General features: G+C 38.7%; 1 protein-coding gene across 9 annotated transcripts in view; it reads left to right on the top strand.

Annotated features, from left to right (window-relative positions):
* The window catches only part of DOCK3 (dedicator of cytokinesis 3), a 187,460-nt gene that overhangs the window by 110,707 nt on the left and 57,606 nt on the right, over positions 1 to 19,147 (top strand). For all 9 annotated transcript variants that reach the window (XM_090147874.1, XM_090147873.1, XM_090147877.1 and 6 more), the window contains 8 exons: positions 859 to 983; positions 6,201 to 6,363; positions 6,901 to 7,007; positions 7,711 to 7,882; positions 8,522 to 8,619; positions 10,264 to 10,347; positions 10,606 to 10,706; positions 12,184 to 12,265. In XM_090147874.1, coding sequence (XP_090004000.1) covers positions 859 to 983; positions 6,201 to 6,363; positions 6,901 to 7,007; positions 7,711 to 7,882; positions 8,522 to 8,619; positions 10,264 to 10,347; positions 10,606 to 10,706; positions 12,184 to 12,265 — 932 coding nt within the window. The remainder of the gene's footprint in view (positions 1 to 858; positions 984 to 6,200; positions 6,364 to 6,900; positions 7,008 to 7,710; positions 7,883 to 8,521; positions 8,620 to 10,263; positions 10,348 to 10,605; positions 10,707 to 12,183; positions 12,266 to 19,147) is intronic.

The raw sequence follows: 19,147 nt of genomic DNA, 5'->3' as shown, positions 1-19,147 counted from the left end.
AAGCAGTAACTAAATCTTAGGGAGAAGCAGGTGCTACCTGCCATCCTTTTGGTGAATGCTTTAGAACTGACTGCATTCCTTTTGAAAGCAGCATTTCCCAAACCAGATTCTTAGAACAAAATAAGAAGTGAACAAGACTGTTAAATTCAGGATAATGACAAACCTGGGAGAGCTGCCAGCATTTGTATTGCTGAGTGCAATCATTTGCTCTGAAAGCTCTTGAAGGTGAGGTCATGATAAACTGGCAACTATCCATACTGCCTGCTCTCTTACATTCTTGCATATGGACACCAGGGACTAGCCAGAAATCTAGCAGAAAAACCAATTAATAATTCCCTCTTAATCCATCTCAACTGAATTACAGCCAAGTTTCCAAAAAGGCTGCTTTTGTTTTCTTGTTACAATAAAAAGAAATTCACAGATCTACAAAATACTCAGAGAAGATTTAACTGAAATTAATTTTCTACCAATCACCACAAAAATACACATTTGTTTTTAAAATATATTGAAAATAGGAACTCTGACACTACCGATGTTTTCAGTTTTCTCCTGACAGCTTCATCACGTAACCAGGCAGAGTAGTGGAGGTTTTGTTTTCCCTTCTCTACTCACACACAGTAAAGCAGGTGTTGATTCCGAGTTCACACTTAATGAAGGCATTACTAACAACGGTCTGATTTTATGCATTGATATCAAAATGTTCATCTTTATTAACAATTAACTTGCTGCTTGGAATGATTTGGCATCAGCCATAGTCTTGCAGAACACAGGGTGGTTTTCAGAATCAACATAGGCTTCACACAGGTGCTGTGTCTCCCATGGTGAGTGTAGCCAAGTGCCTCCTGTCTTTCCCTACAGGTGATATACGCAATGATTTATACCTGACATTAGAAAAGGGAGACTTTGAAAGAGGTGGGAAAAGCGTGCAGAAGAACATTGAAGTGACCATGTATGTTCTGTATGCAGATGGAGAAATCTTGAAGGTAAGTGCTTGTTTCCTCTTCAAGTTTTGAGTGCCATCTGCTTGTTCCATGCACACGTGTTGTCTGTTTGTTCTCTGATGCCAGGGAAACTAAACTCAAACTACTTCTTAGTATTTTTGGTTTTGGCTAAGGTTTTAACCTATTACAATGAAAGAAGTGGTTGCTTACATGTAGTCCTGTTTACGAGTGGTCCTGTTTACAAGGGTAGGTAGTGACAGGACAAGGGGGAATGGTTTTAAACTGAGACAGGGGAGGTTTAGGTAGGCTATTAGGACGTAGTTTTCCACACAGAGGGTGGTGAGGACTGGAACAGGTTGCCCAAGGAGGTTGTGGATGCCCCATCCTTGGAGGCATTCAGGGCCAGGCTGGATGTGGCTCTGGGCAGCTGTTTGGCAACCCTGCACATAGCAGGGGGTTGGAACCAGATGAGCATTGTGGTCCTTTTCAACCCAGGCCATTCTGTGATTCCCTGATGCGTATTTGAAAGAATTTGGAGCACTGCCCCATATGGGAATAGGCACTTAGGAGAAAATTTTTATAAACTGAAAAGCTTATATAATTTTTCAGTGTGACGTCAGTGGCTGTAGTAAAATTTAGAGTCGCTGTAATCAACGAAAGAGCAGAAAAGCATATGACGAATTTCTTAAGTCAAATAGTGTACGTGATAAAACAGGAATACAGGCAAGACCGTTGGAAGTGTGTTTAGTTGGTGTGTTGAGTGCTGTTTTGAAGGGCGCCTTGTTTGTAAGATCTTGGCTTTCACCATGGGAGGGCTTCATTCCAGTTGGGAACAGTGTTAATGTTTTTCTTTCTTTCTCTGTTCTTACTGTGGTGTTACTGAAGAGAAGAACAACAGGTAGATAGGTCAGCTTTGTGTGAGGTGGGAAAGAGTGAGGAAAGAGAAGAGAAAGTATTTTGACATAAATTTCTATGAGGAATGGAGGAGAAGCTGCATTTAAAATCATTGAATTAGAACTTCCCCTAGATTTTCTTTAACATCTGATGCAATAAAGCAGTCTTTGTAGCCATTCTCATAGAAGAGGATAAACTCCAAAGTACTTGTGTGTCTAACTCGTTGCCACAACCTGTTTTGGGAATTGAAAGAGAAACTTTTCTCTTATTAACATAATTTCTTGTGATTTGATTGAAAATTAAGTAAGGAACTCTCTTGTAAGGAACTGCTTTGTGCTCACAGCTGTTTCTGGAAGATCACAATCCTTTCCTGTTCAATTGCACTAGGCATACATTTCAAATTGAGTGTCGTATGTTTTTAATCATTGCTGTATTACAGAACAGTCTGCTGAAGACCATTGTAGGTCTTCATTCTCCCAAGTTCAGGATCAGCGTCTTGGAATGCCAACATTTTATAGACACTATCAACATAGTATCTAGACTTCCGTGTTTTCAGCTGCGTTTCTCACTGCAATACTGTTACCTTTTCCTTACCCTTCTCATTGTTCCAGCAGTACTTCAGGGCTGTGGGTGGGGCATGGCACAGAGAAAAGAGGCGGTCAATCCAAATAAAAAAAAATCAGGTGAACATACTTTTTGTAATAGAGAGACTACACAGAAAGGATCTCCTGTGGATTCTCAATTTAAATAACTTATTTGCAAGAAAACCTTTGTACCGATTTTTGTATTGCTGCTCCTCAGTGTCGTGCCAGTCAAAGCAACTAAGATTTTATGGTTATGTCAGGGAGATCTGTGGTTCGTGAAGCCTATGATGCCTCAGATCAGTTGTGTTTCAAACATGCAATCATCAGAATTTTTTTTACGTAGGAAATAATAAGCTGGTGAATGTCTACTGAAAAACCAGTGAAAGTGCTATCAAGAACAGTAAAACCTGATCTCCTTCCCCTTAATTTGAACTCCTCACTGCGTAGCTACATTTCTGCTCTCTCTTACTGCAAAATAGACCTAGAAAAATAACATGAAACCAAATATTGGTTGAATTGAATATAGAGACATAATTCAAAGTTCTAAATGGCAGTTTGAAGGAAAAGTCATGTCTGCATGAGGCAAGGAAACAGCCACTTAGAACTGAGTTTGGAAACTAATCACGTATTATCTTTTTTCATTCATAGTTTCTACCTGATACAAAAATTCTGTAAGTTCATCTCCCAGAGGTAAAGCAAATGAGACAGCCATCTGGAATTACTTTTGACTTAGTGGGTTATGTTACCTTAAGTGCCGATGTCCTTATGGAAGACAATTGATCCTATGAAACGCCTGTGACTTTTATTAGGATGTTCTAAATCTAGAAATGCCTTGAAGACTGTAAGGATTCTAGGTATCCACAGATATATAAAATGTAATACATCCTTATTAGTCTGGGTTATTTTAGTATTTCACCTTTTATATTAAGAATTTAGTTTTAAACTCTAGACAGCTTATTTTTTCATTGTGAACACCTGGTTTGTAATCTGTGGTAGGATAAGATCAATCAGTGTGTTGGAACCTGCCATTTCCATTAGGAGGAGGCTAGTTTCACTCTAAGGCAGAATGTAAGTGTTCATAAATGGGGAGAGAAGCAGCTGCAAAGAGAGTGCTGAATGGGGAACCTTCATTTCAGTCATTCAGTGTAATCTAGAAGGAAATATTAAGACTGCAACAAGAGGAGTGCAATTTGAGCTTTTTAATATAAAAGATAAGAATAAAATTTGGTTGACTTAGCACTCAGTGCAGTACTGATAAGGTGAACTGCTTTGTTTGGGTTGTCTGACCACTGAATGATCTCTTGCATGACCCAAGACTGCATTCACATCCTTGTGAAGATATTTTCTGCCTTCCGTTTCATTTTTCTAATCACAGGGTTAATTTAATAACTTTCAGTTGGTAGCATGGTTGGGAAAGTAATAAAAAATCTCCAGTTGAAGCTTACAACTGCATGGGCAGTGCACTGAACACGTGATCGTTGACCCCAGCACACCACTTTCCTTGGCTGAATGCTGTTCCTGACATACAACATTTCTTAAACACTGCCAAAGAAGAAAGTGTGTGCTGAGTTACACCACATCGCGGGAATCATGGCTCTGTGAAGACTTCAGCAGAACCATACAAAGTGTTAGTAATAGTCTGTTTCAAATCCTTATTGCTCTTGAGTGTATCTTGGTTCAGAAATAGTCCTATTGAGAGCAGTTGAAGTAAGTCCCAAACAAGATGAGTGTTTTCTTTTCAGTGTGGTCTCGCCCAATTATTAGTATCCTTCAGTATATTCTGAAAAATAAAAGTCTTGACACATTTAGCACTTACTCTTCTTTCTGTTCTAGTAGAAAGAATATCTTGTTCATCGTGGGATGTAACTTAATTGATAACATTGTTATGCAGTCCTTATTCTGGTTTAGCCTATGCTCTCCAGTTCATCTCCATACATAGTTCTCAGGGTAACTGGGTGTACAGAGACTAGTTTCATGTCTGTATTTTGTGCATCACTTCACAGTTCAGGATTAAAGATAAATGCATAGACACTAAATTAACGACAGCAAAAGATCTTTACCTGTTCATTTACTGAGCATTTATAACATGGAAGAGCACTCAAAGACCAAGTACTTGCTAACCAAGGCTTGTAGTTTTTTGATACTGCAGAAAAGAGCTCAGATTAAAATTTGAGGTTTTCCTGTTCTTTCTGGAAGAAGTAGTACCTTACTTTCTCTTAAGAACATAATGCCAAATGAGCTTTTGGAATTGTTGTGTTGAGGCCCTGCAAGTTACACTTACCCAAAATGATTACCAGGAGCTTGAAGGTATTGTGAGCTTTTTCTCTGCCACCACTGCTAACCCTCCAACCTTTTCATGTGGGCACCAGTTAGATGTTTGTTGCTGTATTGAAAAACAAGCAAAATCCACTTTATGCCTGGATTGTGGCAAATAGCACGTATGATTTCTAAGACTTGAGAGCACTGAGTATTATGCCATGGTCTCTCAGTGAGGCTTAGAGCCTCTGCATTGAATCTCTGTCCAGAGGGGTTGTTCTTGCATTGAATCCCAGAATGGCAGTGAACTTTGCTTTCTTTTTGGGCTCCTTCGCAAATTCTTAGCTTTCTCAAAGCCAAAAGGATTTGCACTGACTGTGTTAATGGATCCGGTTAATGGGACATACTTGACTTGATAGTCTCTTGATTACACATGAAAAAAGAATCAACATGGACAGCATTCCCTAGAACAGAATTTAGAGATGCCTTCGGGAAGTGACCTGTAGTTCTTCTTGTTTTGATTCTATTCCACGTGGAGTGTTTTCAAATCAGAATTTATATTCCATGTGTTATTTTGGTCCTGCTTTGCTTCTGTTTCTTCCTTGGTTCATTATCCCCAGAGGTACTAAAAGTGAAGAATCTAAGTTGTCTTTTTTGTCTGCACAGTTTTATAAATGTCAGATCTTTTGTATCACTTTAATTGCTCAGACTGGAGTATGATTTCATGCTTTTAAAAGAAAATGTGCTCCCTGCTCAACGTCTTCATTACAAGGGAACTTTTACTGTCTTTATTTCAGGACTTTGTATTTCTCCTAACTTCCTTCACTCATGTTGTGACTGCCATATTTCCTAAATAAAATCAACTTAACGTTTTTTCTTCATCTCTATTTTGACAGATTAGTTAAGATCTCCGAACATTTTAGATATAAGATGGGAAATTTAGGTCATGATATTCTTAGGTGACAGCTACTTAACAGAAATTCTTTTCTTGCCACTGATGAATTAACTTAGATCAGAATGTTCTGGGATACTCAGTGAGTCCAGATGATGACAGTTATGAAAGACCAAAGTTTTTAAGATCCTGCAAAGTTCAGATATTGTTTCTGAACTGAGATACTGAAGGAGAAATTGGATCAAATGAGATTTTTATAGGTGTCTAATATTACATGATGATTCTATTAGGTCCTTTTCTGGACACGTGCTTGCTTGCTTGCTTATTTGAACTTATGTTTATTGTAACTGTCCCATCTTTGGTATAAAACACTACTTAAATAATGATTTTGCTAAAGAATAAATTAAGATACTGGAATTCATCTACTATTGTATGTCTCCTGTCTCTTCTTTGACCCAAAACACAGTTCAGAAATTTCTTCAAGAATTTCAGATTTCATTGTGTCTGATTTTCTGCTTCTGCTCTTCATCTACAAAAAGAGATGAATTATATAAAGATTTTCACCGTGTAATAAAATGACTTATCTGTAGTGATGTGCTGTCTTTTAATCTTAAATTGTGTTCTTTTTTCCAGGACTGCATCAGCCTGGGCTCAGGAGAGCCAAGCAGGAGCGCCTACCACTCTTTTGTCCTTTACCACAATAACAGCCCTCGATGGGGGGAAATCATCAAGCTGCCCATCCCCATTGACAGGTTTCGTGGGTCTCACCTCCGCTTTGAGTTCAGACATTGCTCCAGTGAGTGCAAAACTAAAGAAATCTAAAATGACTGAGGTCTTTCCATTGCCAGTTCATGCTTGAATGAGGCTGTTACTCCCTGGAAAGTAAGAAGTGGATGCCAGCTTTGACAGTGCACCTTTACTGCAGTTTGTTAGCCTGTTGCAATGTTCATTAAACAGCACAATCCCTGCAGGGCAGAACATTCTGTAGATATTCTCCCCTGCTGTTCTATTACAGTGTTTTTCTGTATAATGTTTTCTTTATAGCATGTACATTTTTATTTTGTTGTGATCAGCATGTTTGTATTTGGCGAGGCAGTTGTTACTACACAACCTTTACAGATTTCTTCCAAGCCAAACCATTCTGTGATTCTCTGATAAGTGTTGTTTGTTTTGAGGCTTGCTGATGACTTGCATAGAATTAAACTTAGTAGTGCGTTATATATTGATTCTTACATTACCTTCCTGCTTTTTGTTAGGAATGCAGTGGGTAACTTTGTGGAGTATGTGGACAGAGTATGAATGAATATGATTACTTACTTATATCTTGCTACAGCAAAAGACAAGGGAGAAAAGAAGCTCTTTGGGTTTGCATTCACTCCATTGATGAGAGATGATGGCACTACCTTGTCGGATGATATCCATGAGCTTTATGTTTATAAGGTACCACGTCTTCTCAACTATTCACCTCTGCTTCAATTTAAATGCAACTGTCATTGCGTTATCATTTTTTCCCACATTAAAAGAATTCAAAAATCTGAATTCACGTGACAGAGGTATGGAAACCTCCTTCTGTTGTAGATACAATTTGTTTTTTCTCATCAGATACTGATGATTTATCTTTTATTAATTCTGACTATTTGAAATTCAAACATACGAGTCTTCAAGCCTTCGGCAGTTTTACTAGCCCATACTATTATTGCATATTAAAAAATTGTGTTTCAGTGCCCAGAAGCTTCAAATGCACTGTTGCAGTGTTACATCTCAACAGTGCTGCAGCAAGACACTTTGGAGAGTTTTTGGGTGTTGGGTTTCTTTTGTTGTTTTTTTTTTGTATTTTTTCTTTCCACCATATTGATTTACCTTGGTTTATTTCTTCACTATGACTTTCAGACAGCAGCACTAAGTTGGAAGGTGCTGATAGGATCAAAACAGTCAGTAGTTAGGAGGTGACTTTTTTTTAAAAACTGAGTCTCCTCTGTGTACACACAAGCCCTGGAGGTGATAAGCACAGCTTTTCCTTACTAGTGTTTGTGTGCACCCAAAAGATCAATAGAAGTACTGCCAAGCAATTGCTATCAGGACGTGTGTGTGAAATAAAATAAATAGACCAGGTAACATTCCATCCCCTTTCCTGTGTCTGCAGTGTGATGAGAACAGCACGTTTAATAACCATGCGCTCTACCTGGGGCTGCCCTGCTGCAAAGAAGACTACAACGGCTGCCCCAATATTCCTTCCAGTCTCATTTTCCAGCGCAGTACCAAAGAGTCCTTTTCTGTTTCCACACAGCTTTCTTCTACCAAACTGACCCAGAATGGTAAGTAGCTGGTACTTCAGAATTGCTTATGGGCAGATTTGTGTGCTGTATTGACATGAGCAGAAACTATTGTTTGATTGTTGGACTGGGGTTTTATTTGGGTTGTTTTGGGTTTTTTGGTTTTGTTTTGTTTGTTTGTTTGTTTGTTTTTTAAGAAATACTGAGTAAGGGCAGAAAAATGACAGGCATTTCTGTAAGTGCACGACATGAGTAAACTGTTAAAACAAAGATAATTTTAATTAGATGATTAAAGAACAAAAAAAAAAAGTGGCACTTTGACACAATCCTAGAATTTGTTTTTTTGGCTCTTGCAGAACTACTAAGGAAACGAAAACTTGTTATAGCAAAGTTCCTGAGGCACAGGAAGGCAAAAAAATGTATTTTTCACAGTGCAGTGCTATAGGAAAGGTAGCAGTATTTTTACCGTTCTAAGACTTTTCAGTTCTTCCATCCTTTCTGTTAGTAATGTTGTTCTTACTGTTTGGTTTCCTTCTTGTTTTTCTTTCATTTTTTTAATTTTAAGATATGTGAGCTGCAACAAGAGCAGAACTGTAGCATAATGAATCTCAGTTGGGTCTGCAGTTGCCCTTCTGCCCTTTGTATATGGATTCTATCTCTTTCTCTCTTACTGTTCTGCAGTGGATTTGCTTGCCCTCTTGAAATGGAAAGCTTACCCCGATCGTGTGATGGATATTCTAGGAAGACTGAGACATGTCAGTGGCGAGGAAATTGTTAAGGTACTATATGTAATTAAATGTATCCAATGTCTTTGGATGTATCAGTGTTAATAAGCTAATTGATACCTGCAGTGCACATCTGATTGTTACTTCTTGCTATACTTTGTTTCATGCTGTCTCAAAGTGTACAAATAGGGATTTTTGTAATACGAAACTGAACACTCCAAAAACGAATGATATCCAATCCGCAGGATCAAACCTGCTGTAGTCCAAAGACAAATAACCTCATCCACCTGTACGGTGAGCATCATCCTCAGCACTCACAGTTCTGCTTTGTAGACCTGCCCCCACTGAGCCATGCTGTTTCCTAATGGGAACACAGCTCTGTTAGTGGTGTTTGGTGCAGGCTTTTCTGTTCCAGTTGTATTTTCAAAAAGGTATTCCCTGAAAACAGGAAACTGTGGTCATTTCTAGAGTGATGAAAACAGAGCTGACACAGAAGTCTTAGCTTTTGAAACAGCTAGTGGAATTGATCTGCGTTTCTGTTTTGAGAATATATTTGAAACCTCTGTGTAGAGGAAAAACAAATCTGAAACCTTGCAAGTTAAGTGCACCATCCTGCACTTCACTGTCCCAGAGCTGTGAAGTGGTGCTGTTGCACAGAGCACCGATGTCAAACATAAGTCCCATCATTTGATTAGGAGTTTATGCCACTTTGTTGTAACTCATTTAAATGTTGCCATATCTTAATTTTATCTTTCATGATAGCACGTGTAAAAATAACATGAGAGGATGATACCCAGTGTGTACTGAAATTACTGAAGAAGGTCATATTTAATACATTTGTTTGCAAAGCAGTACAAGTATTTGTTTTTTTATAGGGAAAATTTAAAAAAAAAAAAAAAAGAAGAAGAAAATATTATTCCAAGAGGAAATGCAGTTGATTCCATCCCTTAGTTGGCTGCCATTTGGCATTGGGATATGAAGAACAGAATGCAATAATTCAGAAAGAAGAAATTTTATCTTCTCAGAGACATCATAAATTGTTGCGTTTTATTTCTTGTTCTCCACCTGATAAATGTAATTAAAATAGATTGCAAAATGATGAGGACAGAAGCAGCAGCTGACTGCACCTTCAGCATTCCTCTTCACAGTCGTTCTTTCTGAGAAAAGTAAAGGAAGTCACTGAGTTGTCAGCAGTGTTACAGATGGGAGAAACCATTGGCACTATGTAGCTTGAATCAATTAATGTTTGTTGTAAGAGCCGTAGTTTCATTCCTATAACAAAAGTTTTCAATACTAAGCATAATTTGGAGCACCATTTAATGTGCTGCCATGTCTTAAATTTGATGAGAATGGCATCCAATACACTCTGATGTTATGATAATTAAGCTACATTGTTTTGCCACCTATATAGCACTTACGTCAGCTCAGCTGACAGAGAAAGGAACACTCAGTTATATTTATGTGTAGTACGTATTTCTTATTTTTGTTCTCGTTTATCTGTTATTTTCATTTAGAAATATTGCTTGTGAAGGGAAAAATTCTTAGTAAAAACAAATGAAAATCTGTCTTATGCATGAACCTGAGATGGTTTGTCCTTGGGTTTACAAAGGCATCAACATGCGTGACATAATTCAAGCAGGGCATAGAGTTCTTATTTTGAATACAATTGAAACTTATTGTTCAATAATGTCATTTTAGTTCCTTCAAGACATTCTGGACACACTGTTTGTAGTTTTGGATGACAACACCGAGAAGTATGGCTTGCTGGTCTTTCAGTCTTTGGTAAGCTGATGAACTGTTGCTTTTCTTTATCTCATGGTCAGTGATTTTTAATTTATATACTAATTCCGGATGGCTTCAACCCGCAGTTGGGTTGGGAGCAGTATTCGCTATCACTTGGGAGAAGCATGCAATAACATCTCATAATGAAAGTATTGACTGTTTAAAGAAAATCATGTGTTTTGTTGTTCCGTTGTCTTGTTTATTATAGAACACTGTGCAGTTTCCTTCAGTGAGGGCTCACTGCTTCATCTCTTACAGGTGTTCATCATAAATCTGCTGCGTGACAGCAAGTATTTTCATTTTCGACCTGTGATGGACACTTACATTCAGAAGCACTTTGCAGGAGCACTGGCTTATAAGTAAGTTTTGTTTATCCATCACTTCAGGAGATGGTGTTAGAAGCCTTTGAATGATGTCACTAAGAGTCATAATGTTTGTGTTAGCAGAGGTTTTCAAAAATAGAACTATCTGGACAAAATTTTTCCAGCACAGTTTCAGAGAAAAGCTGCTCATTGTATTGTTGCCAGAAACAAGCAGACGTTGATTTTTACTTTGCCTTTCTGAAGTGACAAATTCTATTTTCATTGTTTTATAAATGTCACTCAGCAACACCTCCTTGTCAATCTGTCAGCTAATGAGGTGCAAGAGTATATACATTTCTTGTCCAAGGACACTGGAATACAGGATGTGTGTGAAAGCTTGCAGAACTAATTGTCATTACTTCTTCCAAAATAGACAGGCGTTTATGTAAGGTGATGGTTTTCCATTTTATTAGAGTAAGTCTTTATTTCAGTGGATCAGAATCTTCATTTTCGCTGTTACTTTGAAGATTCTGCTTTATTTTCTAGTGTAATTTTTTGAGTTTTGCATCAAGCAACAAGACAGACATGATTAGGAAAGCAGTATGACTTACCATTCAGGGTTTTAGTTTTACTTACCAAAATACTGACAATGACAGGCAAAGAACTGTGGATAGTACACAACACTGGAAGGCGTTGTCATGTACAGAGGCTAAAAGGTGTTCTGCCTTGTATTAATAATCACTTTTTTCACTCTGATGCCTAGTAAATATGTTTTAAACACAGCTCTTTAAGGTAGTCCAAATGGTATTGTGCACTCCAGGAAGATGGTTCTTTGTGATCTTCGGTTTCTAAACACTGCTTACTTAGAGGAGGCCTGACATTTCATTACAAAAGGGTAGAGTATGTCTTGATCTCAATTTTGATAAAGGCAAGCAATATAGTTCTATCTTTAATAGTATCATTTGGTGGTTTTATAGTTTATGTCAATTACACGGAAGAAATTATTTTCTGGTTTAGAAATTTAAATAAATGCATATGTTGTGTAAAATTCAGTAGGTAGCACCACTGTCGCTGATGATTGGAGTGGACTGAAATTAGACTTTATTTTTAATAGATTTTTCCTTAGAACTAAAATGTTTGCTGCCTGACTAATTTTAAAATCGTATTGAAGCTGCTGTTGCTGCTGCCCCAGCAGCAACTTCACCTCCTTGGGCACCTTCTCACCATCCTCCCACAGGCTGATTAAGTAGGGATGAGAAAGAATGCTGCTAAAAATGTGTGAAATGAGTTAAGTGCAAGAGACAGGCTGTACAGTCGTATTTGCAACCACTTTAATGTCTGCTGTTGCAGAAGGCTATGCAAAAAGCAGGTTTGATCAAATTCTGAGCTGAACGATAAAGAAGTTGAAGGGGACAGCCTCTGAACAATGTGCACTGGTAAAGATCTATCCTGAAGCAATTGTGATTGAATATTATTTAAACTCGGCAGTGGTGGCTAATCTTCGTGTTACTGTTCTTTTTGCTGTTACATTCAGAGAACTGATCCGATGTTTGAAGTGGTACATGGACCGTTCAGCTGAGCTTGTACGCCAAGATCACATCCAGGAGGCAATGAGAGTATGTATGCATTAGAAATATTTATGTGTCCGTTTCATTTGTGAAGGGCTGAGGAAGCTGCAGATAAAATCAAGGGCTGTTTGTCGTTGGCATCTTACATGTTTAACTAAAGTTATTTTTTTATTGCCAAAAGTGTAATGTTAGGGGGAGATAGATTCACTCTTCTGCAGAAAACAGTGAAAGAACCAGATCTTCTTAAGTCTTTTTGAAGCCTTAAGGAGATTTAAGTGGGACTTCAGTGGCACATATATGCACGTGTTACATATATTTATGTCTACGCCTTGCACTTTAAGGAACAGTGATTTTAAATGTATTAGGAGAGGTGCCATAGATCAGAGGTACAGTTTCCATTTGTGGCTGTGACGTAGCTTCATTGTGTCACCAATGGAAGTTCTATCCTGTTTTAAGAAGCTGGAAATTCTACCATTTATCATTGGTTCCCTGACAAGAGTATGATGCTGAAAGAAGGCCCAACTTTCTAATGTTGTGTGAAGTCAAGGGAATAATTTTTATACTAATTACAGAGAATTCAGAGAATAAATGAAATATGTATTTTACTACAAGTAATTCTAAGAGAGAAAGAGAATGCACGTAAATACATGATTCCAAATTTTGCAGGAAAGTGTCTTTGAGTGATTGTCCATCTGTACCCTCTTACTGTAGGCAGGCTTACATTCAAACATTCTGAGTCTGGGTGCTTTTAAAACTAGAATCAGTGGCAGAGATTTTTTCTTTTTTTTTCACTTTTCTCACTTTTTCACGTCCCAAGTGAAGCGTGTCACAGGTGAAAAGCACACATGCACACACACATTGCTGCTTTAAGTTCTGGGAAAAGCATGGGAAAGTTAGAAGTTGTTTCTTGTGAATGTCTTTGTACTTGTGTCTTGGTATACATTTCAGATTTTATCACTGTTTTTCATTCCCTTTTGTGGTATTTTTATGCTTTGCTTTGCCTCCTTTGGTCTAATTTATTCAACATTTTTGAGAAAGTAATTTTTGTTTTTCGAGAATTTGAATGGTATAGCATCCCTACTTTTAACTGGCTGTCAGGATCTCCTGATCTTGATACTTAGAAGATGGACGATTTAGTAGTGGATTGTTAGAGTTTGGGTATATGGTGAGGTTGCAGTTGGACTTGATCTATAAGGTCTTTTCCAACCTGAGCAATTCAATTATGTGAACAGTATATTAGTTTTTACTTTGTCTTTTGTAGATATTTATGTATTTAGAAACTACTTACTTGTAATATTTTTCAACCACAGTTCCACAGGGAATAGTAAAAATGGGCCAAAGATGAATTTTCTTGAAATTCTGTTGGAATTCTCAGCTTTCTCATTCTGTTTGTTTCCATCCTCATTGCTCATTTTTTGGAATTGCAAAGGAATGTGTTAAAATAGTGAAGCAGGAGGCAGATCCCTAACTGGAATGGCTGAGAGAAGGCTTTCTTGCCCCCCAGACTATTCACTGGTATGCACTGCAGCAGATGCAGATGTATGATATTGTTCCTAAGTGAAATTTGTTGAACCTCATATTAATTCTCTTCAGCAACTGTGAAAGTATGACGTTAGAATGTCTTTCAGATGGTCAGTTATTCAACATGCTGTTTGAAAATACGTAAATTAATAAATTCTTTCAAGGATGCCAAAGCAGCTCTTTGCTTACTTGGAATCTGAAGTGTTTGCTTCGTCAGCAGCTGTCCTGTCAGTGAGTAGGGTCACTTAGAAGACCTGACAGCCCCTTTCCTAGCAATGAACAGCAGAAGTTCTTCAGACCTAACAGTGCATCCTCTACCACTGTGGTTGCTGCTACATTTTTAGGTGAACAGTTGGCTTCACAAGTAGATCTTGGAGGCTCAAGTTAAGGTCTTCATTTTCTTTCTTGATTCCCCATGGACATGACGGATATGCAGATATCTCATATGATTCTAATCCAGACCTTAGCGTCAACAAGCACTGCTCTAGACTATTTCATAAACGATTTTCCTTGCTCTAGACTTCTTCTCGGAGAACTTCTGTAAGACCTGGAATGTTCTGTGACACATAGGGACTTCTCTAGCTGTCCTAGAACACGTGGCATCATTTTCCTTGCTTATTGCCCATACCAAGTTCCGTGTAAGCTGCATCCAAATACACCTGCCTGTGCCTACGTGGAGAATTCTGTAGCAGGAGTCTCCATGGTTAGCCTCACAGATGGTTTTACCTTTCCTGCTAGACATGACAAAACTAGTGAAATGTCTCTAGGCAGTGCAGTTTCAACTTCTGGCATTTCCTGGTGGTGTAATCACACATGGCTTTGCCTATATCAAGGCATCCACTTAAAAAGCAAGATCTCAGATCTCAGGAAGTCTCATCTTCATATCCGTGTTCTGGAGCTGAACCATACCATTGCCACAAGGTTTTACATGAATCAGTGAAAAGAAAAAGGTCAGTGTTTGGCAGAGGCTCAAGCAATGTTGTACTTCCCAGCTGATTTCATGAAAACCCATATTTTTTGAGCAATGGCAGCCAGGGCGGTGAGGCATTCAGAACTATATTCTCAAACTGCCTTTTGAGACTGCAGAATTCTCCAGACTGTTTTCTTCACTCTGAATTTCCAAAAGAAATGTCAGTCTTTCCGGACTTACTCCTAATTATCTCATTCAGAAGTAATTACCTCATTGGTGATTTGTATTTTCTACAGTCTTGCTTTTTCTAAGAACAATAGAAAATTGTTAGGATGATTGCAGTCATTCCACCCTGTACAGCCTGCTTCTAGGACTTGCTCCTTCTTTTATTGTTAATGCTTTTCTAAACTTTGCCTCAAGTCTCTTACCTGCTCTCACAAGACTCTAATTGGTACCTCCACTTGAATCTCTGCGCTTTTTATCTTAGTAATGCAGAATAGATGCTTCCTGCACTTAAAGCAAGTACTCTGTTCGTTGCCAGGAGCAGGAAGAAGTTTGCTGGGTACTCTTGAACATGAAGTGGATGCCCATATAGACTACTGTATTTTAGTTTGGTGAATGAGCAGCATGCAGATATTCTTTTGTTTATTTGTAAGAAAGATGTTCATGTTTTCCACAAAAGCTCCAGTGAGTTTCCTTAAAGGCCAGCAAAACCAGGACATCCTTCTTTAGCTGATAATCTAGTTACTTACGGGATTTTAACTGAATGTTGGTGTCTTGTTTGGGGCTGTCCTTTGAGACTGCCTACATATTTATTTCCTTGTATTTTTAAAGGTGGCTTTTTGAAGATTACTTTTGTTCATTTTGGTTAGGACAGTGAAGACATTGAGAACTAATAATCATCTTTATATATGCTGTGTGTATGATAAGGTCACCTGTTCTACATACTCCAGGTTATGTCCTAAAGTGATGTTTGGGTGTCTTGACTTAGGAAAGTCATCTGTGCTTTTTCTCGTAGCAAGTTTGGTTAAGGTTGATTCATCTGTGCATACTCTGAACATCAGGTATGCTTTGCCTTTGGAACTGAACAGGCTTTTCATCTCTATGGCAGATGAGTCCAGATGTGCTGTTGGACTGTTCGCTGGAGTATGCTACATTAAGGTCATCCAGTGGTGTTTGAGCATAGTACTTGAAAGCATAAGTGATTCTAGTGATGTCTGTGAAGAGTATTGTTATCTACTACACCTGTTGAAATTTATCCAACACTTTACCTGTATAATTACCTGTAGCAGCTTCCAAACGATGCTGTGTTTGTTAGAGTAGTCTTCTGCTTTTAGTTCTTCTGGAAGCTGAGCACCAGGTAATCCATGCAAGTTGAGGTGTGCTCTGCTGCGTTCACACGAGTGAACATGCATACGGAGAGTCCCTCAGAGAAGAAAGGAAGGTTACTCATCAGTAAGTAGAAATTGTTTGACATGTGTTATCTACATGCACATTTCTTTCCCCATTTCTCTTCCCTGCTGGAGCACCACTGGTAAAATTTGAGGATTATTTGGTTGAGAGGAAATGAGGTTATGATTGTGTTTATCATTTCAGTTTTTCATGGGATGGTACCATGAGACTTCAGACAGCTGATTGCGAGTAACAGATGCACACTCAGCTGCTGGAACCTCTTTTTCAAAGGAACTTTTTCTAATGTGATACTATTTTCCTTTTGACATCTCTCTTTTTATATTATCCTGAACATAATAGAAAGTTTGAATATCTTCAGTGCACTTCTACATGTTTAAGGGCCTGTGTGTGTCATATCTGGGGTTTTCTAAGTAGTAAAATGCAAAGTTAGTCCAAGTGCTGATGTGTGCTAACAGGGCTTGGTTTGTGCTTTTACCTCCTCAGCTGCCTGCGTGAATAGAGTGAACTCTTTGGTTGGTCGTTTTGGATTCACATTAGGCAGCAGTTTAGGTGTCTGTGCCAAGGCTGAAAGCCTGCCATTACACTTCCAACAAAGAATTACAGATTTGCAGACAAAAATCCTCTGATTTGTTGCAAAACAGTCTTCAAATTAAAGTCATGAGTTTTCACGTTTGAATTCTGGTTGTCTATACCAAGCCCATAAAACCTGTCAGATCTTGACTTGCCTTATTTTGTGTTAGCAGCAGAGTTGCTAACCTTAAAGAGCAGACTGCTGTGAACCAACTCACCTTTGTCTGGAAACAGACAGAAGTGTAAGGTGTTATTTCCTGCTGGAGTTCTTTGGAGTAAGGAAGCTACACTGGGAGATGCTCTACTGCAGAGATATAAGTAGAGTCCTGCCAGGTTACTGAAAAAATAGCTGTAATTATCACCAGGGTTTTGAAATCTGTGATGGATTTATGAAAGCTTTCTCATTTTCTGTCCTTAAAGCTGTAGCATTCTAAAGCTTAGAACGTGACATTGCATATAATACACAAATATGTATTATAGTGTGGTGGCTCAAGCATCTTATGGATGCAAAAAAATAAATGGGAGTAAAATTTGTCATTGGAATTACTTTAAGCTCCCAAACAATGAGGCAGGCAAGAATTATTTTGAGTCAGTGTAATAGCTCTAATGTTTCTTTATAAACTATGATTAGTGAATTGCAGGCTGGTTGTTTCCTGTGCTGAGTTCTGAGGATACATCAGACTATACATCTGTCTTCCTTAATGTTCTCTTAATGGTCTGTCACGTTAAGCACTGAGGGAAGAGTGAAGTCTAAATGTCACTGATATTTGGTGTGTTTCAGTGTGGACTGTTATATGTGCCAAATGATGGAAAAGGCATTCTGTCTGTGAGTGGAGTATGACATTGTCATCACAGCGTCTCTGAAGGCCTTTGATAGATTGGCAAGCTTGTTGCAGGCTGTATAGAACAATGTGTCATCGTTCCTTGACACAGGTGCCAAATAAAAGGAGCTCTAATAGCATTTACAGAGTTTTACCTAAAGGTGTTTAGGTTGCAAATTCAGACTTTCTAGACGTGTCATTGATCAAATTACCACTTTCCTACAAAAATATCCTCTTTGTCAATCCTCCAGGCTGCAGCATCTATATCACACATTGAGAGGGCTGCTCTGAAAGCAATGCCTTCTATTTTGTGATGGTGGCCCACAACATTAGAGGTGAATGTTGTTGGGTTGGCAGCAGAGGTTGAACCTTTCTGCCAGTACTCCATTATATTTTGTTGCTGAACAAGTGATGGTGGCAGAGGGGCACGCTGACAAAATGACATCTGATATGGAAGTGTGTATGAAGTAAAGACGCATCACTGAATTCATCCATACAGAAAAATATGGCACCTATTGACACTTGTTGAACATCCGTGGGGACCATACAGTGGGGATGTGAGCACAGTTGTGTTTCAGCAGTGGTGACAGTGACAGTGCTCACCTGTACCTCTGCAGACTTTTATGAGCTCTTGTTCATTGCTAGCAGAAATGCACAGTTAATGGTGGTGGCTGTGTTGAAAAATAGTGTTTTGTAGCTGAAAGTTTGCTCTATCAAATAGTGTTACTGTGTTCCTTATACCTGTGTCACAGAGTTAACTAGATCAATCTATGCCCGTGACAGGGGGCAGTAGGCCCCTGCCCCCCCACCATCTTGGCCCCACAAAATGGGAAGGAAGGAAGGAAGGAAGGGAGGAAAAAAAACAGCGGCAACAATCTATGGAGGAAAACTTATTTTACTAACTATGATATTGGAATGCAAGATAATATAATATAATCTAATTGAAATTGAGACTAATAAATCAAATAAGCTATGAGAGAGAGTTCTTGAGACCGAGTCAAACCTGAAAAGCTTGGAACGGCTAGGAAAGCACCTCCAGCACCCACTGCCAGGCAGTAAGAGACCGCCCCACCTGGAAGGGTCAGATCTCATGACTTCTGTAATGTATAGGGACAGGTACCTGGAATTGGAGCATTAACACTTTATTTCCAGTACATGATGTTTTTATGTGGAATACTGAAAACCAAAAAACATAAAACCATGACAACCTGTTATTGTTTCCATAGAGATAAATGGGAAGCGTTACTTTTGGAGCAACCTATGCATGTTGGTGTTAAATACCACGTTCTGTGCAGGTTGTTCCTCTGGTGGGTGCTCTTCATGATCATGAGATGATAAAAGGAAGGCTCATGAAGTTACCCCAGCTGGAAATAAAAAGATGTGTACATAGTGTAGCAAAGCTGCTGCTGGCTACTGCTGTGGGCTTCTTGTGCCACGCTTGTTTTCTGTTTGTGTCTGCACTCACTTCTGTCTGTACCTGTGGCTGTCAGAAATAAAGGCAGACCTTGCTGTTGTGTTCCTATTGAAAGGCAGACAGTTCTTTATCCAGGTAACCCTTTTTCTGTTCCACTGACCGGCCACTTATCTTAACCCAGATCAGCAAACTCAAGTAATTAAAGGTAAAATGTGAATGAAGACAGGAAAACAGCTTCTTCAGATACAGTCCCTATGCCAAGTCATTAGCAAACTGTAAAT

This window comes from Phasianus colchicus, chromosome 11 (assembly GCF_987193195.1).
Source record: "Phasianus colchicus chromosome 11, bPhaCol1.hap1.1, whole genome shotgun sequence".
NCBI classification, from domain to species: domain Eukaryota; kingdom Metazoa; phylum Chordata; class Aves; order Galliformes; family Phasianidae; genus Phasianus; species Phasianus colchicus.
Note: the sequence above shows the minus strand (reverse complement) of the source record. Positions and strands in the feature narration are given on the sequence as shown.